Here is a 27,330-nt window from a genome sequence, read left to right on the forward strand (position 1 = left end):
ACTGGTCATTACCAGGGCATGGTAGGAGGGAGATATAGGAGGAAACTGCTGAATGTATATATGATTTTACTGTGGAGTGATGGAAATATTTTGCAACTAGGTAAAAATGGTGTTTGCACATTGTAATGAATGTACTGAATTCCACTGAATTATTTGCTATAAAATGGGTGATTTCACTTTAACAAATTTTTAAAAAGTTAGTAAGACACATAGTATATAACTGAGAAGGCCCCTTCGGGAAAATAAATAAGGAAAGGCTGGTGGTATAGTGGTGGTATTCTTCAACTTAAAATGGCTAAGGAAAGCTTCTCTGAGATATTTGTGCAAAGTCGTGAAGGGCATGCGGATGGCCTGTATGTATACACCAGCAGGAAGAGTATTGGGAACACAGTAAATGCTCTGAGGTAGTTACGTGCCTGGCAGGCTCAAGAGAAAGTAAGGAGGCATTTGTGGGAGGAGTAGGGAGAGAGTAGAAAGAAAGGAGGTCAGAGTCTGTAACAGATCCATGCTCAAATAGGGTCATTCTAATATGCCACCAGGGGAGAGAAATATTGGTATAGAATTGGGAGGGCCATTGAAAGGACTTTGATTTTACTTGGAGTGAATCAAACCATTGGAGGGGTTTGAACTGACCTATTTGTTTTAATAGGGTTGACATGGCTGTTGGTGTTAAAAATGAACCCAGAGGGATAACTGGGAAACAGGAATACCAATCAGAAGGCCACTTGAATGATTCAATAAAATTTGTTTTGCTTCTGCTTTTAAAGAGTGATACAGTCTCATTCAAACTATAGTTTTCTGTTTTTATATGCTAATAACTTAGAGACTCCTTCCTTCCTCTTCCACCTCATTCTCTGAGCTCCAGATATTGAACTGAACTGCTGATTGAATTCTGCTGTGATATTTTACTCCCCCCTCCAACCCTCTACCTACCTCACCACCTCAGACTCAGCAAGTTCAAAATGGATTTCATCACATCTACATCACCTGCAACTTCAGTTTTTCATGAATTTGCCATTTTAATGAATGAAATCCTATCACCAGGTTTGGGCCATTACTCCTAAAGTCATAATCCTGAGTATTGAAATTCTAAAATAACATTCTGTAAAGTCTAAAATTCTTTGTCTTAAATTCTAAGATGTAAAACTATGGCAAAAAATGATTTTTTCAAGCAGAGTTGCTTAGGCTTACTGCAGACATAAGAGTCTAATGGCTAAGAGCAGATGAACCATAATCATAAAGAAATAGATCAAAAAGCAAAATGAGTAATTGCATATCACTGTGGTTGGTAGTTGCAAGTTCCCCACTTTATGATTGCAGTCATCTGCCTGTGATGTACAATGTAAGTCTTTTGAGATCAGTTGAAAAAGAGAGAGAGATGAGTTACCATTGCATATACAATTGTCCAGTCAAGATTTTGAGAAATTTTATCCTTAATACATAGAGACGTCCAAAAAGACATCACTTCATCTGTTGAAGAAGTTTTAACAGCTGTATGTATAGTGTTTACACACAAAGTCAATGTTATGGTAATGCATTTAAAAAAAATTTTTTTAGTTGTTATAGACCTTTATTTATTTTTTTAATAAAATTAATTTATTTATTCTAATTAGGTATATATGACAGCAGAATACATTTTGATTCATTGTACACAATTGCAGCACAACTTTTCATTTCTCTGGTTGTACACTATGTAGTGCCACACCATATGTGCAGTCATACATGTACCTAGGGTAATGATGTCCATCTGATAGGCCTTTATTTTATTTATTTATATGTAGTGCTGAGAATCGAACCCAGTGCCTCACACACGCCAGGCAAGTGCTCTCCCGCTGAACCCCAGCCCCAGTAATGCACCTTTTGTGGAGTCAAATTTGCCCAAAAAAAAAAAATGCACAAAACAAATTAGAACTCTCATAAAATCATTTCACAGTATATATCTCCACTGTGGGAAATTATGCAAAGATTAAATAGCATAGCAAATTTTAAAAAATAACAATTTAAAATAGCACAGGAAAAAAAAAAAACTAAAGAGAAAAAAAACAAAAAGCCAAAAAGAAAATTTGATTTTCCAGATTTTACATATGGAACTTTAATTTTTCATAAGTATGGTTTTAAGATTTTTAAACTTTATAAAGATTTTGATTTTGAGGACTTCAATATCATGATTATGGTGTTTAGAATTATGTCTTTTGGGATTTTGATCATTACCAACCAGCACTCAGATGCCCAAGAAATCTGAACTTCTCATAGCCTCTTGATCCTTACAGTCAAGATTTTGGGATATTTTAAATTCTATGGTTTTCTCATACAAAGTTTAAAATTCCCTGTCAACTTATACAAAAAACACTGCCAGGAATTTGGTCAGAATAATATATATAATGTATAGATTGATTTGGGGAGAACTGAAATTCTAACAATATTGAGACAAAATCCATGAATGAGGCACATCTCTCCGCTTAATGTCTTTCTGCAGTATTTTGCAGTTGTCACGGTAGAGTCCCCTCCCCCTTTTTTAGTTTAAAAAATTGTTATATTCCAAAATGTTTTGTGGCTTTTGATGCTATTTTAAATGTTTTATTTAATTAGGAATGCAATTGGTTTTGTACATTTACCTTGTATCCTGCAACTTTCTAAATTTACTAGTTTTATTGTTGTGAGGTTTTGTTTGTTTGTTTGTTTTTGGTTAGATTCTGTAGGATTTCCTGCCTTTGTTGTTTCTGTTGCCTGTGAATGCAGATAGCTTTTCATCCTGATTTCTAGTTTTTTGTTTTTTTTAAGATAGAGTGAGAGAAGAGAGAGAGGGAGAGAGAATTTTTTTTTAATATTTATTTTTTAGTTATCGGTGGACACAACATCTTTGTTTGTATGTGGTGCTGAGGATGGAACCCGGGCCACAGGCATGCCAGGCAATCGCGCTACCGCTTGAGCCACATCTCCAGCCCCTGATTTCTAGTTTTTGACCTGTTTCTTTTCTTGCATTCTTGCACTGGCTAGGACATCCGTACAATCATGATGGCAGTTGAGAGAGTATGGTTTCCTAGTTTTATTTCCTGTATTATGGGAAAACATTTAGTATTTCAGTAGTATATTACTATAGGTTTTTGCAGTTGCCTTGTTCACATTGTGGAAATTTCCTTCTATTTTTAGTTTGCTAAAAGTTAGCAATTTTTTTTTTAAACTCATGAATAGATACTAAATTTTGTCAAATGTTTTGTCTCTTTTAAGATGATAATGTGACATTTTTACTTTATTCTGTTAATATGGTGAAAGATGCTGCTTATCTTCAAATGCATCTTGGTGATAAAACTCACTTGGTCATGATTCATTAACCCTGTTTATATTGCTGCATGTGATTTGTTAGTGTTATGCTAAGGATATTTACATCTCTATTTTTGAGTAATATTTGTGTATATTTTCTTTTTTCTCATAATATCCTTATTAGATTTTTATATCAGGGTTATACTGGAACCTTTGAAAGTGTTTCTTTCTCCATATTCTAAAAATTTGTGTATTATTTCTTTTCTACATGCTTGATAAAATTTGTCAGTGAACCCATTTGGGCCTAGTGATTTCTCCCGAGCTATTAAGTAAAAATTCAGGGCTTTTTTTTTTTTTTTTGTAGGTATAAGGTAGTTCAAATTTTAAGCTTCTTTCTGTGTAGATAAAAAATCAACTTCTTTGTTGATTATCATTAATAAGGGTAATCTACCCTCTTATTAGTCTATCAGATATTTTCATTACCCTTGAGTGTTTTTCCTAATGAACTTTGGATAAAGAACCCCCATAAGTTGAGAACTACGTGAACTGGGCAATTACATCTGAAAATGTAAATGCAGTATTCTTTATTCTAGTCATGTGGTAGTTTAATTTCATTAATATGTATCAAAATAGAAGTTTTTCTGTGTTTTATTTTTATAAAAAAAAACAAGTTATCAAAATTCTGCATTATTCTTTTTTGTTGTTTAGGAAAAATGTTAACCTTAGGATTTCCTCTCAAGATGTCCCATATTCCCTCAGTTAGTGACAGTTTTCAAACAGATGGGCATGGATATATTTTATATTTCCAGCCTGTGAGTAGACTATTTTTTTTCTTTTCTTTTTTTTTTATGTGTGTATGTGTGTATGGTGCTGGGGATTGAACCCAAGGCCTTGTGCATGCAAGGCAAGCACTCTACCAACTGAGCTATATCCCCAGCCCTGTGGTAGACCATTTTGAATAGCAGGGTTGGCTTAAGCAGAACTTTGTCTGCCGAAGTCTGGCTTGGCACAAATCAGGAGCCACTTGTCAAAAGAAACTAACTTTATTTTTAGAACTACAAACGCCAAACAAAACAGCTCCTCAGGGAAAAAACCCTCAGAGCCCAACTGCCACCACCGGCTTCCACACGCCTCTCACCCCCACACCAGCCTCTCCACCTCCCACAATCCTCCTGCTCTTGAGGCCGATTGGCTGGGTTGTGTGGGCAGAGCCAAAGAAGTCCCCCAATGAGCAGCTCCGTGGAGGAGCCAATCAGCTAGATGTTGCTGGGGCTGCTGTGAGCCAATCATCAGCTGGCAGTCTGAAGGGCAGGGAAACAGCCCAATGAACATCACCGCAGAGGAGCCAATCAGCTAGATGTTGCTGGGGCCACTTTGAGCCAATCATCAGCTGGTAGTCTGAAGGGCAGGGAAATAGCCCAATGAACATCACCGCAGAGGAGCCAATCAGCTAGATGTTGCTGGGGCCACTGTGAGCCAATCATCAGGTGGCAGTCTGAAGGGCAGGGAAATAGCCCAATGAACATCACCGCAGAGGAGCCAATCAGCTAAATGTTGCTGGGGCCACTGTGAGCCAATCATCAGCCGGCAGCTGGAAGTTTGCTGGCAGCTGGAAGTTTGCTGGGGCCCCTTTGGCTGTGGCTCTCAACATTTGTCATATATACAAAGCCCTTAAGCAGGGCTTTGTCATATATAGACTACTATGAAGCACTCACAAAGAATGACAGATTTATATAATACTAACAGAGAATATCCTCAATCCAGCTGAAGAATGATTAAATATTTTTAAAATTTCAAATGAATATTTATAATATTTGAATGAATATTCAAATGAATATTGAGGATCTTGATATGTTATAAATATGCAGAATAAAATATCTAGAAGTAAGCACAAACTAGTAATAGTTAAATGGAAGAGTGAATAGTGATTTGGGATTTGTAGTTCATGGTTACTTGAGATTTAACTTTTTCTGAAATGTTTAAATTTTTATGATAACAATAGCTTACTGTAGAACTTGTGTTTTTAGAACTGTAAATGGCCTTGATAGATTTATTTATGACTACAGGGGACATGCTTCTAAGTTTTTCTTTTTGTTAGCAATTATTGTGAAATTGTTGTAAACCAACCTGTTTTTTTTTTTTTTAATTATGGCACAAAGACAGTGAAGTTAAATGTAATTTAGAATTAAAATTAGAAGTTGGATATTACTCTGGCTACCATGAAATAATAAAAGCAAAATATTTAATAACATGAAAATGCTATTTATTGAAATAGGCAGTGCCGAAGTCCGGCTGCAGCAAAATAACTGGGGGGTGACGAGCAACTTGTGTACATTGATACAGCAGGAGTGGGAGCTATTTATTGTAGGTCAGGAGGGGTATATATACATTTCACACAGCTTATCTTAATTAACATAAACTAGATATAGCAGTCAACCAATAAGGAATCTCCACACTTAATGGCTTGTTGGCGTTACTTCACAAACCACTCCCTCTGCAAAATGCCAGGTGCCATCTTGACTTGTTTACAGACTCTAACAAGGCAGAATTGAAGGCATAGCAATACATGAATTCCTATTTTAAAATGTTGATGTAGAAAAAAGAAAAATAAATGTAAAAATGTTAATAGTGATTATTTTCTCTGGTTGGATGAACAATGGTTATTTGAACCTTCTTTTCTGGAACTTTTTAATCTTTTCTAGACTTTTTTTTTTTTTTAATGAACATGAATTTCAGGGAAGGAAAATGAGGAAAGGGAATGTTAAATTCTTAGCAATTCCAAACATGCTTCAGTAGTACAGGGAATATGGGAACATTTTAAAATGATGGTAGGATTAGAAATGTGTTTTAGAAATCTGACAATTTATAGATGAGATTTGGGAGGAGTGGTGGGAGATCAGGGGATTATGAAGAAGAGATGGGTTTGGATGATGTTTAGAAAGTAAAAACTGAATAAAATCATCAACAGGTAGGTGGGGGTGGAATGAGAGATTGAGGAAGAGGTTAGTTTTCTTCCCTTTATGTTTGTCAATTTAAAATGAAGTAATTTCAAATCTATTTTGTAATTGCACATCACTCTTTGATTTAGGTGACATAAAATAGGAAACTGCAATTCTTCTCTTTCTGTGATAGTGACTGGAGTCTGAATCTTTGGACCTTTGCTAAGATGGTTCAAAATAACCCAGAACCACTAACTTTCAAACTGGCCAGGAAAACGGAATTTCTTTCACATGAATTAATATATGAATATAAAACCATGATCCAAATCCTTTTAGTGTCTTTAGCTTAAATAACTGTACTAGGTAACATTCCCTAGGATCACTTTTTTTAAAAGTACTAAATTTTCTATGACTAGAATTAAAACTTACTTCATGTGCAGTCATTAGCTGAACAAGTTCTCTCTGAATATTTACATCTACACTAAACACATCTCTTTTTCCCCCCTGAAATTCTATTTCATTTGTACTCAACAGTGATCCAAATCTAAAAGACTTTGTAGTAATTGTGCAGAATCATGATTTATGTTAAATCAGTGGGTGTCTGCAGAGGGTAACAGAAGATATTTTACAATGTCTGCAGATAATTTTAAGTTGTCACATTTGTTGGTGGGCTCTACTGGTATCAAGTAGATATAGACCAGGGATGCTTTAAACTTTCATCAGTGCACAGAACAGTTTCCCAGGTGAGAGACCAAGTCTAAATGTCAGGAGTGGTGAGATTGAGAAACTTGTGTTAGATCCTTTGATGGATACAGTTTTCATGGCCGCTCAGATTGCAGTAAGGGATATGGTTCCAGACAATGCCTTGTCTATGGGCAATCACTGTGCATATGAGTGTAGAGAGCTGAGGCTCATTAAAAAGAGATGAGCAGGGCCTGTGGCGTATGTCTATAATCCCAGTGGCTCAGGAGGCTGAGACAGGAGGATTAGGAGTTCAAAGCCAGCGAGGCACTAAGCAACTCAGTGAGACTCCATCTCTAAATAATACAAAATAGAGCTGGTGATGTGGCTCAGTGGTCGAGTGCCCCTGAGTTCAATCCCTGGTACAAAAAAAAAAAAAAAGAAGAAGAAGAAGAAGAAGGGGAAGGGGAAGGGGAAGAAATGAGGATACAGAGGAAGATATAGGTTTGAGGAGTTAACTGACCTAAAGCTAACCGGCTGGCAGGAACTGACTGCAGCAGATGGAGGTTAAGTGGTAGAAGGTAGGCAGTTTGGAGCCCCCCTCATTACCAGGCTATTCAGGAAAAACTGATAATCAAATTTCCCATGGAAACTAAGAGTAAATGACATAATAAATATGAATGGTATATCAATAAGGGTTTTTCTCCTCTGCCATCTTTTTAATGGGTTTGCTCAGGATTCTAAGTGAGAGTGGCGGTTCAAGGGACCCCAGCCTCAGGTGAGAGGGATCTCCACTGGGTCCCAATCAGTGTGCCACAACACTGCATAAGTGAGGATGAGAATTACAGAGTGTCAGGCAGGGAGGTAACAGAATAAATAGATCAGAGCAACTCTATAAGTGATGGGCTTTGAAGAGGGGAGAGGAAGAGATAAGAAAGCAGAAAGGCATTAAGGAAGACTCAGAGCCAGGAAGGTTCGTAGTCCATAATGAATAATTTAGCTCTTGGACTAATGGTTTCACATTAGTTTTGTAAAACTTTATAACTTGTGGATAGTGGATGCTCAATAGATACTTGTTTTTAACCTTCTTGGTCATTGTTCTAAGACTATTCTGGTTATAGATTAGAGTTCTTATTTTTTTGTTAATCTTTGATAATTAAACCAAAATCTGCCAAGAAATATCCTTAATTTTATGAAAGGAACCATGATATACATGTCCTCTCAGATTCTGTTTTAATTAATTGTTTTATTTTGTAATGTTGGATGCATTCAAAAGAATATGTGCAGCATTAATAAAAGTTATAATGGAATAGAATAACATTATAATATAACAATGTAATATAATAATATGTTATAATATCACTAATGTCACATCTCTGCCTCTTACCCAGAAGTATTATTGTCTTGAATTTTTTATTTTCTTTGTCTTGACTTTTAAAATATAACTCAATTACATATGTATGTATCCCCATGGTACTTAGTGTTCATTTTTGCACTTTATAAAATTGATTTTGCACTTTATAAAATTGATTTCATATTCATTACTTCTAGGCTCTGCCTTTTACAGTTAACATTATGTTCCTCAGATTAATCTTTGTGGGTTTAGTTAATGTATTTTTATACTGTATAATATCCATTATTTCATCATTCTGTCTATTCATTATTCCAGATGAGGAATGATTAGATGATTTCTACATTCTTTCTATTTTAAAGAATTCTGCTATGAATATTATACTGTGTGAAATAGTTTACTTAAAGAATTTACTTACAAACTTTTTAATAACTATAACCCAACAGGACATACACACAAATCTCTGTCTTCAAAAATAAATTTAAAAATAAATAAATAAAAAACAAAACAAACAAACAAACAAAAAAACCACTGTTTTCCCCCTGCTATGAGAAATGACTGATAAAATCCAGTCTATATTTTAAAATGCTGGTAGAGACCTGATACATTGATTTCATTTATTATTTCTACCTGAGATTATATTCCAGGTTGTGGAATCGCTAGGTCTTATTATGATATGCAAATTTTAACTTTATAAGATGATGGCAGATGATTCCCAAAATGTGGTATCCAATCATTCCTACAAATTCTTCTTAATTGTATCCTTATCAACACTTGGCATTTCAGACAAAGATAGGTTTTCAATAAGAAGTCTTAATTTGGCAAATGATATGAGCACGTATTAATGATTTTTTCTTATATTCTAATTTGACAACTAAAAATTTCTAGCCCAGTAAAGTGCCAGTGTTTTTAGAAGACTGCACAAGCTTGAGTTGTCCTATATTTGATTTGAGCTCATGCATAGGAATGTCCTCATATTTTCTTTGCTTAAAAGTGCATCTTGTTTATTATTCTCTTTGCTTTGCTGATCAAGGGTGCAACTATTGGTATAATTCAGTTGTGGTTTGGGGCTTGATTATTTTGAAGTTAAGTGTCCCTGAAAATTATCTGCTAAGTAAAACTCAAACCTACTGAGAAAACATATTGTTCTGCTGTGGTATGACACAATTCATTTCTAAAAGGACTAAGAATTTTATGGACATTTAGTGAGATTAGTTTTAAAGCTCAAATGTTTGGTTATATTTAAATAAGTAGGTTGTTGGATGAAATGTTTGTGTTGATTTTGTCAACACATGCACTTTTGTCTCTAAAACTTGGATACGGCTTAGTTTAGTGAGTTTATGGGACTTATCATCTTTCGGAAGACTGAGAATGTCCTTCTTGATATTTTCTTTAATCCTTTTAGGGTACTATTTCTGTAAGCTGGTCTATCCCCTCTTGGCTTCTGCTGTATTTCATGATTCTTCAGTATATAACAACTACTTGTTCATCTAGATGCAGTGACTTAATCTGAACACTTCATTTCCCTCTTCTATTTTTTCATATTTTTATCGGTGCACTATAATTATACATAATGATTGGATTTTGTTACATATTCATACATGCACACAATTTAACAATATAATTTGGCCAATACCATTTCCCAGTATTCCCCCTTTCCTTCCCCTTCTCTCTTTCCCTAGTCCCTTTTTGCTCCTCTACTGATCTCCCTTGGATTTTCATGGGACTGTCCTCCCCTCCCTCAATCTTTCTTTTCCTTCTTCCTCTCTAACTTCATGTATGAGAGAAAACATTCTGCCCTTGACATTTTGAGTTTGGCTTATTTTACTTAATATAATGTTCTCAAATTCTATGCATTTTCCTGTAGATGACATAATTTCCTTCTTCTTTATGGCCTAATAAAACTCCTCCTTTGTGTGTATGTATCACATTTTTTTTATCCATTCATTTATTGACAGACACCTAGGCTGGTTCTGTAGTTTGGCTATTGTGAATTGTGCTGCTCTAAACATGGGTAGGCACGTATCATTGTAGTGTGATGACTTTAATTCTTTAGGATAAATACTAGGGAGTGGTATAGGTGGGTCATATGGTGGTTCCATTCCTAGTCTTTTGAAGAGCCTCCATGCTGATTTCCATAGTGAGGTCAGCTACGACTGTGTCAGGCACTTTGCTGAACATGTTTCGGAGCTGGGTGATTCTATTAGAAGTTATACTCCCCTGAAGTGTAATCTTTTGAGTCAGTGGTACAATCAAGCCTCATCCCCAATTATGCCATATTATATATATTTCAACAACTCTATCATCATTGTCAACAAAACTATTTCCCACATAGTGTGGCATTCTGTTCTCTTCTTCGTTTGTCCAGCTTGATAAAGTACAGAGCTCATTGCTCACTTAAAGGAGCTCACTTATCCCAGGGCTATTTCAGAGTTTGGTTTTGTTTTTAATTTCTAGAATTCTTTCCCAACATTGACAATCCACACTGTAGGTCCAAAGAGGCACTTGCTTATGTGGTAGTCATGTAACAGTAAAAGGAGTGGATGAATCTGCAGTGCAGAAACATTAGGACTCCAGTTGATGTCGTTTCCTTAGTTATATCAAACCTGTGTTTTCAGGGAGTTCCACCTGGAGAAAATGGTGGTGACCTGGAGCAGTTCTGGTGCTGGTCCTGGAGTTGACCCAGCTCACGTCCAGGGAGCCAAGGAAGCTATCCTATGGGTACCAGTTAGCTAGTGGATCTCACCAGGCCTTTATTTTTAAATTTTTTTTTAGTTGTAGTTGGACACAATATCTTTATTTTATTTATTGTTATCTGGTGCTGAGGATTGAACCCAGCGCCTTGCACGTGCTAGGCGAGTGCTCTACCGCTGAGCCACAACTCCAGCCTCCCTCACCAGGCCTTTATTGTAAGAAATAAACATAGTTTCTGGACTGCTCCCAGAGTTCTACAGATATCATTTCATTTCTACCTATAGATAAAAATTTAAAAAAATAAAAAGCAACATATATTTTTTTTCCCCAGTAAACCTTTTAGGAAGGGCAGAAATAGCCCTCAGATATCTTTTATGACATTCTAAAGATTCTCTGTATTTGAAGCAGGTCCATGGCACTATATTCTGACTTGGAGCTACTATTGCTCAGGATGGGGACTCTGGGAAACCATGTGCATTTTGTAGCGTGTGGCACAGCATCAGGCACATGGCAGAGCCTCAATCAGTGCCTGTGAAGGACTCAGACAATGAACGAGAGCCTTGAGAAATAGTTCAGGAAGGCTTCTGAGAGGATATTTTAAAGGACTTTTTACTCCTAAGCAGTAAAATGTTCTTGGTAGTATAGGCAAAATGTCCATTTATCCTTCCTGAGGTGTGTATTTCTCAGAGGACCAATGTGGGAGAGAGGAGAAGGGAAAGGTGATGGTTGTTGTTTGCAACTATAAACTGCGGGCTGGATTTCAGGAAGTTCATACATTTTTTTTCATAAGTTCCATAAATGTGATTTGTGTTTTGGCAAAGAAGAGATCCTGAACAAAATATAAGGGATATTTTTTGTTATTGTTGTTCTTTTTAGTTATACATGACAATCAAATGTATTTTGACATATTAATACATACATAGAGTACAACTTCCCATTCTTCTAGTTGTGCATGATGTGGAGATACACTGGTTGTGTAGTCATATATGCACATAGGGTAGTAATGTCCGATTCATTCTACTGCCATTCCTTTTCCCAACTCCCCTCACTTCCCTTCATCCCATAGGGGATGTTTTCAAAGACATGCTTTGTCCTCTGTGTGGAGGGGCTGTGTGGCACTCTTCTCTCCATGCAGGTGGCTTAAATTCCCCATTTGGGCTGAACTGCATTTGATAAAGAAAGAAAGGAGGGGGGAATGCATATCTTAGAGGGGAGCCCATTTCTCTTGTTCCTACATGTTCTTCAGGGTTAAAAAATGGGATCCAAGTTGTTTTAAGGTGACTTTACAACAACCAGAAAAATGTAAAAAATACCAAGTTATCTCCAAATTGAAGTACTTATTAAAAAAAAGAAAACTATCCATTTGCCATATTGGAGCTAATCTATTCTGCATGGATATCATCTGATATTTAGAATAATATAGCTTATCTGTTTTCTGAAGGAAATGCTGGGAATATTTTTAAAAAGGGGGTTCATTGATGATGGCAATAAAATAATACTGTATCGGTTACACAAAAGCTGGAATGGTTATAAAATTCTTAAAGTTTTAAGGATGTTTGGTGTTTTGATGGGCAAAGCGTTTATAAGATAAAATGTCCTCAAAACTAATTTGATTTGTTCTACAGTTTGCTGACAATGGTATTCTTTGGTGCCCAACAAAAATATTTAGATGGTAAGATGGGCATGATATAATTTTAAGGTTAAAATTATATTTGGAAGTAGAAATGTAAAGTGAGATCTCTTAATTCTACCAAAGGATCTAGATTGTTTCTGACTACAGAATTCGATATAGCTTTAGGAGTCAGTTTTCTAAAGCTTAGCAGTTAACTCTAAGAACTACAATGTAGAGAGCTTGGTAAATATTTACTGAATGGAAGGCTATTTATTCCTGAAAAAGCTGAATGTGAATCAGGTTTTTGTAAATGGAACCATGCTTTTACATGTATTATGACTTATTTTGTAAGACAGATAATCTTTCCCAAGTTTATATTTGTGGTAAATCCGGATTTTCATGGGTCAGACATGCTTGGACGAAAGTCATCTTGTGTTGCCTAAGGTCTGGTTTATTCTTTTCTAAGAATAAATTGCTAAGAATTTTTTTTTAAGGGAAACAGTTATTCACAAGTTTATAAACAATTCAGTAAAAATAGATTTCTAAGGATCTTCAATTTGTAATTCATAAATCATTCATGCTTAAATGCTTGGCCTTGTCTCCTATTCTCCTTGAGAATGTGGGATGTTTTATAAACACATGAAGAGTTACAAATATACAGTGCAAGAAAGAAAGAATTGCATTGTTAGTAATGGGATGATATAAGTTTGTGTACACATGAGATTTCAATCAAAGCAATTTAATACAAATAAAGACTGAGGTCTATATTAAGAAAGGGTCTGGGTGACAGAGTATTTTGTTGCAATGCTGTTTGGATTCAACTGCTCCTTAAAGGCCATTTTGGTCCTTTTACATTGTTTCTCTGCTTAGTTCTGGTTATCTTAACATTTTAGGACAAGTAAGAACTCCCAGTAAATGGTTTGCACACTTTTAATCCCAGCAACTCCTGAGGCCAACCTGGTCAACTTGGTGAGATCCTGTCTCAAAATAAAAAATAAAAGGACTGGAGATGTAGCTTGGTGATAAAATGACCCTGAATTCAACTTCCAGATCCAGGAAAGAGAGAAGGAAAAAAAAAAAAAACTCCTGATAAATGGGTTGTTCCTGTGTGTGTAAGATGGTCACTACTTACTGTCTATCCAGAAACCCAGGTCTTATCTTGGGAGTGAAAGAAGTATGGAGCCACATTTTAGAGCAAAGGGAACAATATTTTCTGAATGGATAAGGGAAATTCAGTTTTCTATAGTCTTAGCAAGAGCTGGACCAAGATATTTGGGCACTCCAGAGACTAATCAGATGGTACTGCTTTGAAACACGTTGAGAAAGAGGTGGATAGAAACATGATTTGTTAAAAAGCTTATTAATATGCCACCTTTTTTATCCATTCATCTATTGAAGGATATCTAAAAATGTGGCATATATACACAATGTAATTTTACTCAGCATTAAAAAAGAATAAAATCATGGCATTGGCAGGTAAACGGATGGCGTTAGAGAAGATAATGCTAAGTGAAGTTAACCAATCCCCAAAAAGCAAATGCTGAATGTTTTCTCTGATATAAGGAGGTTGACTCATAGTGGCGTAGGGAGGGAGAGCATGGAGGATTAGATGAATTCTAGATAGAGAAGAGGGATGGGAGGGAAAAGAAGGGGGCAGGGGATTAGCAAGGATGGTGGAATGTGACAGACATCATTATCCAAAGTACATGTATGAAGACTTGAATTGGGTGTCAACATACTTTATATACAGAGGTATGAAAAATTGTGGTATATGTGTATATTAAGAATTGTAATGCAAAATAAGTACATGTATAAAGGCATAAATTGGCGTGAACATACTTTATATAAAGAGACACGATGTGTAATAAGAATTGTAATGCATTCCACTGCTGTCATGTATTTTTTAAAAAAATAAAATCAATAAAAGATAAAAGAAAAAGCTTATTAAGAAGAAATTCCTCTATGAGTTTTCTTCTGAAGCAGAATCAGAGCTTGGCAAAACAATAGTCAAAATATTTCCCACTTTTCTGCAGACCTCTCCTCAGTTTTCCATTGTGATATTTCTGGTAGAAGCATTTTCCGGCTGATACAGAATGCAAAGTGAAATGTTTTCTACGCTTCTTCTCCCCTGGCCCCTGTGACTTTTGTAGGGTCAATAATGTGACCAGTTTTTTTGTGCATCCTTGGAGGGACGTGAAAGTACTTATCTTTAGTCCCTTTTTCTAAGCCATTACATTAAAAGGATTCAGAAGACAAGTTTCTCACTGCTTTCTCTAAGGAATGTGAACACCTATGTTACCATTTCAGAACTTCTGGCTTCCTCACTTGCCAGTGCCGAGTGGTCAGCTCATCACAAAAAATACTCAGGAGTGTTATTTTTTCCCCCACTTGATGGCACCACCTACATTTGTAGGAATGTGACCAGTTTGTATTTTGAGAGTTGATCGCAGTGATATTTTTTATATGTATTTTCTTTTTGATTTTTTAAAATAAATGACAGAATGCATTACAATTCATATTACACATATAGAGCACAATTTTTCATATCTCTGGTTGCACACAAAGTATATTCACACCAATTCGTGTCTTCATACATGTACTTTGGATAATGATGTCCATCGCATTCCATCATCATTGCTAACCCCATGCCCCCTCCCTTCTCCTCCCACCCCTCTACCCTATCTAGAGTTTGTCTATTCCTCCCATGCTCCCCGCTCCCTACCCCACTATGAGTCAGTCAGTCAGAGAAAATATTCGGCAATTTTTGGAGGGGATTGGCTAACTTTACTTAGCATTATCTTCTCCAATTCCATCCATTTACCTGATGGCAGAGATATTTTTCCAACTCATTTTCCTCCACATACTTGTGTCTTCATCCAGCTCTAGCTGTCCCCTTGTGTCATGAAGGGGAAGTGAGTCTGATCATAGTGGACTCTGGGACTGGACTGGGCAGCCTAAAAGGTCAGGGCTCATGTTTTTGAGAGCAGAACTACTTTTTCTGAAGGTCCTTGGCAGAGGGTGACCTTCACAATGGCTTTGTTGTCAGCAGTGCTGGCTGCTGGCCCCGTGGGAACAAGCCTTTTGCTTCCCATCCAGAACACACTCCCACTCCCGGACTCACTCAAATCAGCCTCCGCCCTGAGACTCTTGCAGAGGAAACGTCTCGTCTTGCTGTGACCTGATGGACCCCCGCCTGCATCTGCTTCTGTTCTCCTTTCTTCCCTTCTGTTGTCCTCCTCCCTCTTGTGCAACATGAATCTCTCCTTCTCACTGATGAATTCCTCTCAATCTGTAAGATGCCTCTAGAAGCCCCGTCTCCTTCACTCCCTTCCCATCCATCCCTCCACAAGCAGCCAGTGCAATCATTTAGAAATTCAGTCAGATCATTTAATTCCTTTGCTTGCAAAACCTATTCAAAGGCTTCCTTCCTTTGCACTTACAGGAAAACCTGTTTTCTGTATGATGCCTTCCAGGCCCAGCCTGGGCTGCCTCCAGCCACTGCCTGCTGACTCCTCCTGGAACTCAGGCTTCATTTCCTTCATTTACCCGGATGCACCCAGTCCTCCCCACCCCTAAGCTGTGCTCTTCGCTCTTTCTTCGGCAGTTCTCCTGGAGTGGCTGTCCTTTCTCATCCTCTCGGCTGAGTTGTTTCCTCCTCAGTGCAATCTTCCGCCATAGTCCACATGAGTTCCTTGCCCCTCCATCCATCCTAACACCATGTTAGTCTCCTGCATAGTACTTCATGGTTTGTCAATCCTTCCTTGTTAAATATCCACGCAAATTTCTAAGCTCTGGAAAGGCAAGGGCTGTGTCTGCTTTGCATTTAGTAGGTATTCAGAGTAGGCAGAAATGTTGAGAGAAATGAATGAACGAATGGTGATTGACAGACACAGCTTGACTCTGGTTTATCCTTTCCTTTGGGACATGGAGCCAGCCCTGCTGTTCTTCCACTTTCCCCCTTAGAATTGCCATGTTCTGGAGAATGAGGGGGCCTTCTTGCCATCCAGGCTCCTTCCAACATTGTCTTCCCTTTCAGTCCAGCTCAGGCCCAGCCCTGGGTGCTGGGCTCTTTCACTCTCAACCCATACCTATTGAGGATACATGCTGCTTCTGTCCCATCTCCTTTAGGAGGAAGGTGGTGTTACAGTAGGGAGGGTGTATGTCTGAGCCAGACTGCCCAGGTCTGAATTTCAGCACTACCACTTGCTTCAGGTGTGCCTTGACCTACGATGGGGTCATGTCCTGATAAACCTATAGTGAGTTGATAATATCGTAAGGAAAAAACGTAAAAACATAAGACACAGTATCCCCAAAGTGCTAGCAGCATAGCATGTGGAGACTGTCAGTCCTCTCCCCTTGTGATGGTGAGGCTGCCTGGGAGCTATGGATTCTGCTGCTACCCAGCCTCTTGGCCTCTTGGGTAGGCATGGATGGTGTATTGCTAGCCTGGGAGAAGATCAATATTCAAGCTTTGAAGTACAATTTCTACTGAATGCGTGTCATTTTCACACAGTTACATAGTCCAAAAGTCATAAGTCAAACTATGGTGAGTTGGGCCCCTTTATAGTTGTATGATCTTGGACAAGTTACTAGATCTCTGTGTGCCTTTGTTTCCTCATATGCCAGGACAGAGATTAAATATGTAAGTGTACATAAAGCACTTACCATGAGAATACTCAGTGGCTTTAAGCCTTTCTTTCTTTTAGTTTTCTTTTTTTTTTTTTGTGGTACAGGGAATTAAACCCAGGGGTGCTTAACTACTGAGTTTGTGGTTCTTTTTATTTTTTATTTTGAGGCAAGTAGGCTTTTTGAGGCTCTCTCCTGGCACCAGTTAGTGAGATTAATCAGCTCCTCTCTTTTGTTCCTTAGTTCGTTCACTTTCTCTCACTTTCTCCTTTCCTTCTAATTCAGTAGATTTTAAAAATCTTTGGGGGTAGGTCACACAGGCTATTTGGAGATTTTGAAGAAAAATACCTATGGACTGTCTCCCTAGAAAAAAATCTATATTTACACTATCACCCAGTGTTATGGTTTGGATGTGAGTGTCCTCCAAAGCTCACATGTGAGACAATGCAAGAAGTTTCAGAGGAGAAATGATAGGGTTGTGAGTATCTCAACCCAATCAGTATTACGTGATACCATTCCTTCGTCTCAACCCAACTAATCCCTGATGGGATTAACTGAGTGGTAACTGGAGGCTAGTGGGGTGTGGCTGGAGGAAGTGATTTATTGGAGGCATGGCTATGGGGTATATATGTTGTACTTGGAGAGTGGAGTCTCTCTCTCTCTCTGCTTCCTGATCACCATGTGAGCTGCTTTCCTTTGCCAAACTCTTCCATCATGATGTTCAGCCTCACCTTGAGCCCTGAGGAATGGAGCCTGCTCTTTGTGGATTGAGGCTTCTGAAACTGTGAGCTCCTAAATAATGCTTTCCTCCTCTACAGTTGTTCTGGTTGGGTCTCTTAGTCACAGCGATGAAAAATCTGACTGAAAAACACAGAATAAGCAGATAATTCAGAGATCCAGAGGTGCCCCGAGTCCTCATTATAGTAATGCATCTCTGTCTTCTTTGTTGCTGTGGACTGAAGGTCTTCCAGCCTGCAATGAGATGCTCATTGGTACACCCGAGAACTGGGACTGTTCCTTCACAGATTTGTAGGAAACCTCCCAAGACAGGTGGGAATTTTCTTGCCCAGAATATGACATTATGATACCATTCTTGTGTTTATCCAACTACATGAAATTAAATTGATACACACATGAGGTAGTTTACATTTTACAATACAACCTTATGGTTGTTACTCATTTGGAAACACATGGGGATGCCAGGCTAGACTAAGTGAGGACAAAGTTGACTTAATCAGACATTTACTTCTGTATATGTGTGTTTTAAACCAAGTTTCTTTAAAAATGTGTACAGTAATGAGACATGCTATATACATGCCAATGCTGATAATAGCAGCCACCTGTTTTCTAGGTTGGTGTTCTTTTGGATATGTTTTTAACATTTTTAAATGCACAACTTATTGCTTAAAATTACTAGTGTATAAAAAGTGCTACAGAAGCCATCAAGAAAACAGTCTATTTCCTGAATGGGGTTAAATATTCCTTTGGAAAATGTGTTCAGATTCTAAGTTTGGTTAGTAAACTTTTCTAGAGGGGAGGCCAAGGTATTCTTAATGTTGGCCATGAATTTTTTTGAGGAAGGATTAGAGAGGCAAAAGTGATAAAATTGAAAAAATTAAAAGACAAAGATGTTCTGACGTGGTGGTAGTCTCTTCTTCGGGTCCTTGTAGAGCAGAATGTCACCTGATCCCCAGGCTGACAGCAGTGATGGACACTTCCCTTGGCCAAATTGACCACAAAGCAGTGCCCATGAAAGAATCTCAAAAGTTTCATGTGCTCATTGCTTAGCTCTGCTCCAGAAAAGCCTATCAACATATTCACCTTAAACAGTTTTTTAGAAATATTTTCCCCACAGGATTAAAAATCCTTAATTGACTCTTTCAAGGAGCCCCAATGAGTGAAAAATAATCTTTAGTATGCGAAGGGAAGTTGGGATTTAAACTGACAACTTGTTACCAAAAAAACCCCTATCTCCCAAACTTTAATGTAGCTGGTATATTGTTTTTTTTTTTTCATGGAATCACGTACAGTTAAGTTGTAGTGTGTGCATGTGGCCAATTCTGCTTTTATTTTAAGTGGGCCTGTTTATTTTTTAAAAAAATGAGAAGTTGTTTTGCTCACTCAGTTGGAGTTTATTGTAAAACTTGGATGCCAGGAAAAGAAAGAAGTACAGTTTTTGTGCTGCAGTTATGTGAAGCAAGCCACAAGTGACTCAGAGCAAGCACAGCCATGGTACTTTTTTCTTTCTGCCCAAAGACAGCAAGCTCCAATGGTCAGCAGAAGGCATTTGAGCGATCTGGGGTTCTGAGTGCCAGATGACGCACCAACTAATAGCATCAAACACAGTGACACCAAGCATGTGTTTTTACTCTTATGCCTTTGCAGTCACAAAAGTAATTCCAGGGCTGGGGATGTAGTTCAGTTGGTAGAATGCTTGCCTCACGTACACTAGGCGGTGGGTTCAATCCCCAGCACCATACACACACATAAAAAGTAATTCCAGAAAGAAACAACTGGAATACAAAGTAGAAACTGTGTTGTGCTGCTTGCTGGATGACATTTGTTATTCAAAGGGTCAGTTTGATGCTTGTGGAAAACAGTTGCTGTTTTGCCCTGCCCTGTGCCACGGAGAGTCATGCATGAAAATCTCACACCAGCGGTAGTGGTGCAGCATCAACGGCAGTTGAATGAGTCATATGCTCCCATGTGGCACATCCAGCCAATAGCCATGTATCATGGAACCACTGTCACCCACGCAGATCTGAAGCAAAGGCTGAGCCCATCCAGATCCACAAATGAGAAAATAAGGAGCTGCAGAGAGACCACGTGACTTGTCTGAAACCACACAGCTTGTCTGTGGCAGGGTTGCACCATTCTCTTGTGAGACTAGAACTGCACAAGGAAATCTTAGACTATTTCCCTGGTCTACCAAGTCAGTTTTATTAACTGTGATTTTTATCCTTTGAAGTGCAGTTCATTTATCCTATTAGGAATCCTTCTAGAGCCTTCCAGGTTGAGTAAGAATTGTTCATACACCACCATCTCCTCCTATCTTTCATAGCTTTTGCTATCTTATGTGGGAATCAACTGGCTAGTTTCTATATAAATACCTCCTGTGCATTTATCTTTATATAAGGTGCCTTGTTTGTTTGTTTTGTTCTTCTTTGTACTTTATTAAAACAGCGTAACTGTAAGAGCAGAATTAATTGACCCTCTCATTTTTGCAACAGTAGTTTTTTGTTTGTTTGTTTGTTTTAAGCTCCCGTGGAAGTGCTCTATTTTAGTTTATGTGAGCCTGGGCCATGGTGTCTTCAGGAGGCCATGGTAGGCTAGTATCTGCAGTCTATGGGCATTCAACTCTATGGGCAAAGCTACTGGGAGCCAGGTTGACAGTACTGAGCAGATGGGGACAGTTGGAGACCTCACTGTTGATGCTAATGTTATGGCTAGTTGGGGATAAACAAGAGGCCCTTTGTTCTTTTAATGGCTAAAATATAGGAATGAGAATGAATTTATCTTTATGAAGCTTAAACGTCTCTGCCTGGATAAACAGAAGTTATTTACATAGACAAAAATCTTTGTGAGAGTCCAAATTTGATTTATTTTATAGAAACTATTAGCACAAACAAGAACCTTAGTGTTTGTGGGTTTCTAAGTTTGATTCACTTTAATACTTATTTCTTCTATAAAAAATACACAAAACATACAAACAAGTATAGAGAATCATCTTTTCAACTTCGGTGTACCCAAAGTTTAACTTTTTGCTGTTTTCTATTCTGTTACCAGGAAGTCATTGTTATGAATTTGGTGTTTATCATTCTGAGATTCTAAATTTAACTCTTGGGTCTCCCTTAATGCAAAGGCCTCTGTTTAATTGGACAGGAGCTGTCTTGCAACTATAAAATCTTGGTTTTGGAGCCACTGTGAGACTACTTTAATTATTTTAAAGGGGCAGTGACCTCAGACAGCAGAGAGCCTAAATTCAGGAGGATTAAGAGCTATATTAGCTTAGAGCTTTTTAGATCCTAGATTCAGTATTAACTGGGAATTCCCCAAGGAATTCAGTGGCCCCTGCATGTCACTAATCAAGGTAAACCTCAGAGAGTTTGAGGAAATGTATGGTTGAGGAGTAATGCTTTTTAAGTAGTTTTGATTGCAAGGTGCAATAAGAAAAGTAAATAAATTTTGCATTTTGGACTCATACTCCACATATACCGTAAACACCACACATACACAGAGCATATGCCTCTGAATGAAAAGTTGGAATGAGCTTATACACACGTACTTTATTACGCTTACTTTTTCTTTGTTAGCTGTCCTGCAACATAGTCTGTTTTGTTTTGTTGGTTTTCCAAAAGCTATTTTGTTCCGATGATAAATTGATTTCACAGGCCATTAGATAGAGAGGAAGTCACAGTTTAAAAAAACAAAAGGCAAACTCAGCCCACTTTAGCAAACTGTCATTTGCTCTATACAGCAAAAGTTTTTAAGAAAGTGTATTTAGTTGAACTTTAGTGAACATTTTTATAAAAGGCTTTTCTCTACCACTGACCTAAACATAAAGATTGATGCTGCAATTTACGAAAAACAAATCCGATGTAATGCTAAGCAGCATCTAAAGCTCTGTAAGGGTTTGGGTTCCTCTGTGTCATGCCAAGTCTCCTGAAAGCCCCTCAACCCTACAACCACTGCTGTGAAGCGACCTGTCTAGATAAACATAACTTGAGCACTCTACTTTATAAATTCACAAACTGTTGAGCCTCAAAATCAACCTTCCCAAATAAAACTGGGTCTAAGTCAAACTGCTAACTGAAAAATAACAACTTTTGAGTCCTTAACTCTCCTTTCATCACAGTTTACTTCTGTATAATCCTAAATAAGGTCCACATGAGGAATCCAGTGATGTAAGTATTGCATCCTACTCATTAAATCTCATCGATTTTCTCCCATCGAGAAATTTCCTCTGTCTCTACATCCAGCCTCAATTTTTTTTTCTTTTTTTTCCCCCCCAATGCTGGGAGTTGAACCCAGGGCCTTGTGCATACTAGGAAAGTGCTCTACCAATAAGCAACATCCCCACTGTAGTCCCAGAAACGTGGAAGGGAGACAGGAGGCTCACAAGTTCAAGGCCAGCCTCAGAAGCTTAGAGAGACCCTGTCTTGAAATTTAAAAAAAAAAAAGAAAAGAAAAGAACTTGAGATATGGCTGAATGATAGAGAACCCTTGTGTTCAATACCTAGTTTTTTGTTGTTATTGTTGTTTTAAAGGCACACTATAGTACTGGCAAGGGTTCAGTTTTTCCCTCCACGGAAGCAAAGGAGAAAATTATATTTAATGCATATTAAGCAATTGTTGGAGATTGTGAGCGACACTGATTCCCAGAGATTAAAATGAGTCAGCTTTCTTCAAACTGTGTTCAGAAGCAGCCACTCTGAACATTAATGAGGTGGCTGGTTTTAAAATCTGTTAGAAAGAGGAGGTTTTGTTTAAGCCAGTGCTTTCACAGAGGAGGAAATGCAGTTCTGCCCCAGGAAACTTCAATGGGTCTGTTGAATGCCCAGGAAGTAGTGCCACCTTCAGATGAAAGGGTAAAGAATCCAGCTGATCTTCAGCAGAGTATCAAATGTGAGGACAGCACTTCTTGGTGTTCACATCTATGTATGTGACTGTGTGGAACTTGGAGAAAAGCACTTTTCAACCCATTTTGTTCTTGTTACCTCTGTTCACTGTAGAAGTTATGGAGAACTCCAAATAACCCGTATGTGGGTTTGTCTGTCAGTGTTTTCCATTTTAGGAATTAAAACTGAGACATTTTTAGAACTACTTATTGATTCATTAAACATAATAAATCCAGACTGGGGTTGTGGTTCAGCAGTAGAGCACTCGCCTAGCACATACAAGGCTCTGGGTTCTATCCTTAGCACCACATAAAAATAAATAAATAAAATAAAGGTATTGTGTCCAACTACAACTAAGAAATAAATGTTAAAAAAATAAATCCATTACATATGAACACAAGCACATTATTCTACTAGAAATTATGTTTTCAAAAGGACTTTAGTGAGAAGAGTGCCATTGTTTTCTATCTTTGCAGATCTCTTTAATGCCAGGTAGAGACCCAGATTCTCATATCCCCTTCCGCACACAACCTATTGTGATTTGTTATTTTGGTTGAAGAGCAAGAAGTGGATTTAGCTCACACAGATATGTAATTTGGAACTCAAAGCTCCCTGAAAGAGTCTCAGGGACTCCCAGGGGGCCTTGGAACATAGTTTGAGAACTGCCACCCTATTAGGTAGTTTGGAAGAAGATAGGTTCAAGCAAGAGTGGCTGTTCCCAGTGGGGAGACTACAGTGATCCTAATTATTTTTTTCCCTTTTCATTTGTATGTATGTCGTACAATGGGGAGGGGCAGATTACCTGTGCAACCTATAAATGAAGAAAGAAGGTCTATATTGCTGGAAGAGCACAGGAGCTTAGAGACCCAGGTGGAGAAGTTTACACTTGGGAAATCAATGAACCGCATCATTTCTTAAATGGGAAAATGACTTGGTCCAAATTAGGTTTGGGAATAAATGGCTTAGAGCAGGAGGAGGGCAGGAGGGAAGTCACAAGTTGCCACTATGATCTGAGGGAGTCCTTTTTACCACAAGGTCCAGACCCCAAGTGTTGTGAAAATGGAGAGAAAAGACAAACTCTGAAAGAGGTTTTTAAGGCCAGTGTCCAAGACCTGGGTGAAGGGGTATAAGGGAGGGCAGTGTCCAAAAGATGATTGAATTTTCAAGTTAAAACATTGGAACGGCGTTTCCTTTTCTGAAAATCACCCTGATGAAGCTCACGCAAGTCTCACTTTGTTTTTCAGGGTTGGCCAACCCATGCACGGGCTTAGGAAGAAGTCAGCACAATTCCCAACTGGAATCAGTCACAGTTGCTTCCAGAAGAAAAGGCCAATTTGTACCTATGCCCTCCCTGGAGAGTTCCTGGCTGCTGAACAGCCGTGAAGGGCCGTGAGTTCGGTTTCGGTGTTGGGGGGACGTCGGTGGCCCACCTCCTATGCACTCCAGCACCCCCATCAGCTCCCTCTTCTCCTTCACCAGCCCCGCAGTGAAGAGACTGCTTGGCTGGAAGCAAGGAGATGAAGAGGAGAAGTGGGCAGAGAAGGCCGTGGACTCTCTAGTGAAGAAACTAAAGAAGAAGAAAGGAGCCATGGATGAGCTGGAGAGGGCCCTCAGCTGTCCTGGGCAACCCAGCAAATGCGTCACCATCCCCAGATCTCTGGATGGGCGCCTGCAGGTGTCCCACCGCAAGGGTTTGCCGCACGTCATTTACTGCCGGGTGTGGCGATGGCCAGATCTCCAGTCCCACCATGAGTTGAAGCCATTGGAGTGCTGTGAGTTCCCTTTTGGCTCCAAACAGAAAGAGGTGTGCATTAACCCTTACCACTACCGCCGGGTGGAGACTCCAGGTGGGTTTTGTTCATGATGTCCCAGTCTATTTCAAAGTGGAAGTTAAAGTTCCACTGGTGGAGAATGGTGGGGTACCCACCAGACCAGGACTTCTACCTATAGAGAGAAGAGAGGGAGGTTTAAAACTTTTTAGGAATGAATCCAAAATTATGTAGTCAGGAAAACTTAGAAAAAATACATATTTTAATTTCGAAGTATATGGAAGCTTTATGTGATTTTGAAAAATGCATTTTATTTTGATGAACTTTGGAGAAATCATCATGACCTTTTCCTAATTCTTAAGGCCTTGGAAGGGCTTAAAGTATCCTGGAAAATTAACCCCTGACACACACACACACACACACACACACACACACACACACACACACACACTGAACTAAATGAACTGAATTGATCTTTGATTTGTATTGAGCTTAACCAAAGTTTGTTTGTTTGTGCTTCCACTTTATTCAAGCTTAGATAAAGGGAAGTTAGCTCATCTCTGGATCTGAAAACAGCCAAAGAAAGAGTTGCTGAAAATTATTTCAGGACTGAAAACACCAGGGGCCAGGTTGGGGGGGAGATCAGTGGTTGTTTTTAAAGACATTTTTTATAGTGTGGGGTTTCTACCTAGTACCTCTCACAGGCTAGGCAAGTGCTCTGCCACTGGGCTATACCCTCAGCCCTTAAATATGGTTCTGACTAAAGAAGAGTACTGTTCTAATACTCTTCACATATCTGTATGTATGTGTCTCTGTGTTTCACCCCCATTTTGCAGAAGTCTAGTGTTTACCTCTTTGTTCCTTTGCACAGACTTCAATAGTTTTATTGAAATTCTATTTGGACTGATTGTTCTTACGGAATTCTGGGCAGAATTCATACAGTTTTTATGCTTTTTTTTTCTTTTCTTTTTCATTGGTCATCTGCCTCATTCCAGGAAACCGAAGGATCACATTAGTTCCAGAAGATTGTCTCGGTCCCATCAGGAGACAGGGCTGTCTAGGGAGCAGCTTGCACGTCCAGTTCTCCTTAATGCAATATCTCCAAGTCCGGCTCATGTCAGTCTTAGGCAGGCATCTTTTCAGGGTCCCCAAATTTGCTATCATGTTGCCAAGTGGTTGTTAGGGATGTAATGACGAAGTGGCTTCTTATGGCCACCATGCAGACAGACCCTGAGAAGACCATTAGAAGGTCCTATGTTCTTGGCAAATCTGATACATTTCTCCTAGATCACAGAAGTTTTTGCTTTCTTCCCTTCTTCCTACTTCTCTTGAACTCTTTGCATATTTTTAAAAATGTGGAGTAGTGTGGTGTGCTTCTAGTCCCAGTTACTCTGGAGGTTGAGGTGGGAGGATCCCTTGAACCCAGAAGTTCAAGGCCAATGTAGACAACCTTCCAGAATACAAGTTAAAAAAAAAATTATCTGAGATACAAACATTATCCCATCAAATTTCTTGAGTTAGACCCCATCTCAAAAAAAAAAAGTCTGAGTTTATGACAAAAAAATGGCTTGATTCTTTTTTGTCTCAAAAGATTTCAATTATATTTGGCATCTAGAATGCATATCCAAAGAACATCTCAGGAGGCTGAGGCAGGAGGATTGCAAGTTCAAACCTAGCCTCAGCAAAAGTGAGGTGCTAAGCAACTCAGTGAGAGACCCTGTCTCTAAATAAAAGACAAAATAGGGCTGGGGATGCCCGGAGTGCCCCTGAGTTCAATCCCCAGTGCCAAAAAAGAAAGAAAAAAGAAATAATTTATCTTCCTAAGTAATGTAGTTATAGAACATAACAGCTTGTAAGAAGTATTTTGTAATATATATATATTAATTTTTCCTCTTGGATATTAAAAAATATACTTTTAAAGAATTACTTGATTATTTAGATTTTCATACCATGCGAAGCTTCTTGTAGGATGATATGTGAATGTTTTACATCTGTAGATATATTTCATATCATCTTAGGTTTGAATTTCTAGAAAAATGACTCAGGATGGTATAAATTTAAAGTAACATTTAATGTATACGGTTTTTTTTATTTCTAACTGATATTTTTAATAGAACAATCAGCTTTTACATCTAGCTATTGAGCCATGTGCAGAATAAATAGTTTGAGAACAACAAAAATGTTAATCTTAACAAGTTTGTTGAATACCTAGTTGTTATAAATGGTTAAGTTTTGTCTTTGAAATCTCATTTTTTTTTTACTATTTTAGGTACATTGAATTTTTCTTTTCATTCTGATTTTCTTTTCATTCCTATGATCACTTAAATAGTTGTCTTCAGTGCTTTTCAAGCTATCTGTAGTAAGAGACCAGTTGTAAATTTTTACATTTCTAATCCTTGGAAGCAGTACTTTTACAATAAAATGAGTTGCTGGGCAAATGAAATTTAAAAAAGACTTCCAAAATACAAGGTCAATTTAAAAAATCATTTGAGATAGATACAAAAATTACTTCATCAAATTGCTATTGAAAGTTTCTAAACACTTAACTCTGAATTTCAATACAATTTTTTCAGACTGGTATCCAACAGTCTCTAGTCCTCAGGCCACAGGTTGCCTGGCTCGGGTCTAGTAAAAGCTGTGCAAAAAATGTTTACATCATTCACGATGATTTTGTTCCATGTGGCTGGATGTTATTGCAGGAGTGTGATTTTTTTATATATAAAATAATCATACTATATCAAAACCACACAACTTTTGAATAAGAGACCAAAGTTGTTTT

General features: G+C 38.1%; 1 protein-coding gene across 8 annotated transcripts in view; it reads left to right on the forward strand.

The window, feature by feature from the left end:
- Window positions 1–27,330, forward strand: part of Smad9 (SMAD family member 9) — a 70,222-nt gene that overhangs the window by 16,828 nt on the left and 26,064 nt on the right. For 3 of the 8 annotated variants that reach the window (XM_078016105.1, XM_078016107.1, XM_040281585.2), the window contains exons 2-3: window positions 24,027–24,171; window positions 24,262–24,629. In XM_078016105.1, coding sequence (XP_077872231.1) covers window positions 24,125–24,171; window positions 24,262–24,629 — 415 coding nt within the window. In that variant the 5' untranslated portion in view covers window positions 24,027–24,124. Of the gene's footprint in view, window positions 1–20,820; window positions 22,069–24,026; window positions 24,630–27,330 lie in introns of those variants that run through there. The other 5 variants (XM_078016108.1, XM_078016104.1, XM_013360174.4 and 2 more) reach the window with 3 other exon arrangements.

Source organism: Ictidomys tridecemlineatus, chromosome 6 (genome assembly GCF_052094955.1).
Source record: "Ictidomys tridecemlineatus isolate mIctTri1 chromosome 6, mIctTri1.hap1, whole genome shotgun sequence".
Classification (NCBI taxonomy): domain Eukaryota; kingdom Metazoa; phylum Chordata; class Mammalia; order Rodentia; family Sciuridae; genus Ictidomys; species Ictidomys tridecemlineatus.